This window comes from Chiloscyllium plagiosum, chromosome 33, assembly GCF_004010195.1.
Source record: "Chiloscyllium plagiosum isolate BGI_BamShark_2017 chromosome 33, ASM401019v2, whole genome shotgun sequence".
Taxonomy (NCBI): Eukaryota; Metazoa; Chordata; class Chondrichthyes; order Orectolobiformes; family Hemiscylliidae; genus Chiloscyllium; species Chiloscyllium plagiosum.
In genome coordinates this window covers 13144753-13145471 of record NC_057742.1, presented here as the reverse complement: position 1 = coordinate 13145471, position 719 = coordinate 13144753, and the positions used below count along the sequence as shown (strand labels likewise).

Below are 719 nucleotides of genomic sequence, written 5' to 3'. Positions count from 1 at the left end.
AGCAGTGTACAGGTTTCCAAGTTGAAAACTATTAACTGGACAGCAATATCTCTTTATCTGACATTCACAGAAATTCATTGCTGCTTTTGAACAATTATTACAATGTCATCAGTTCATTGTAACAAAGCCATACGGGGAGAATGCAGGTAAGTGGAGTTGAAATGCCCATCGCCATGATTGAATGGCGGCGTGGACTCGATGGGCCGAAAGGACTTACTTCTGCTCCTTTGTCTTATGGTCTTATGACGGTTCATCTGTTCTTCAGCTTTCTTGTTCACCACATCCTTCCCATTCTCCAGTTCCTCTGCCTCTTGGTCAGGATTGAGCCGAGGAGTGGTTGTTGTCTCCGAGGTGATGTTGATGGGGACAGTCTGTTCATTCACAGCTGGCAGTGCCAGGGGCGGGGCTTGAACCTTTAACCGACCGTCCTGTGACAAACAGCATCGAAGAGCTTCAGCATCGACATCCTCTGGCAGCTGGAATTCTCTCCTGAACTCTTCATATTTGTAGCTGTAACAGCCGCTGCCATCATCACATTTCTTCTCGTGTTTTCCTGTCACCAGCACTTTTCTTCCAATTACTTTCACCCTCAGGTCTTCTGGGGAGAAGTGCTGGACATTCAGGGACACAGAAAAGCCATCTCCATCCTTGTCCTCGGATTGTCTTTTACCTTCTCCATTAGCATCAGATTTGTTGTCTCGAGTTCCTGGTATTTCCCC

At 46.7% G+C, this 719-nt stretch overlaps 1 protein-coding gene across 3 annotated transcripts in view; it reads right to left on the bottom strand.

Annotated features, from left to right (window-relative positions):
- Positions 1–6: 6 nt before the first annotated feature.
- The window catches only part of LOC122539669 (heat shock protein 30C-like), a 4452-nt gene continuing 3739 nt past the window's right edge, over positions 7–719 (bottom strand). The window contains exon 2 of one of the 3 annotated variants that reach the window (XM_043674664.1): positions 7–688. In XM_043674664.1, the coding sequence (XP_043530599.1) occupies positions 114–688 (575 nt within the window). In that variant the 3' untranslated portion in view covers positions 7–113. Of the gene's footprint in view, positions 714–719 lie in introns of all 3 variants that reach the window. The other 2 variants (XM_043674662.1, XM_043674663.1) reach the window with 2 other exon arrangements.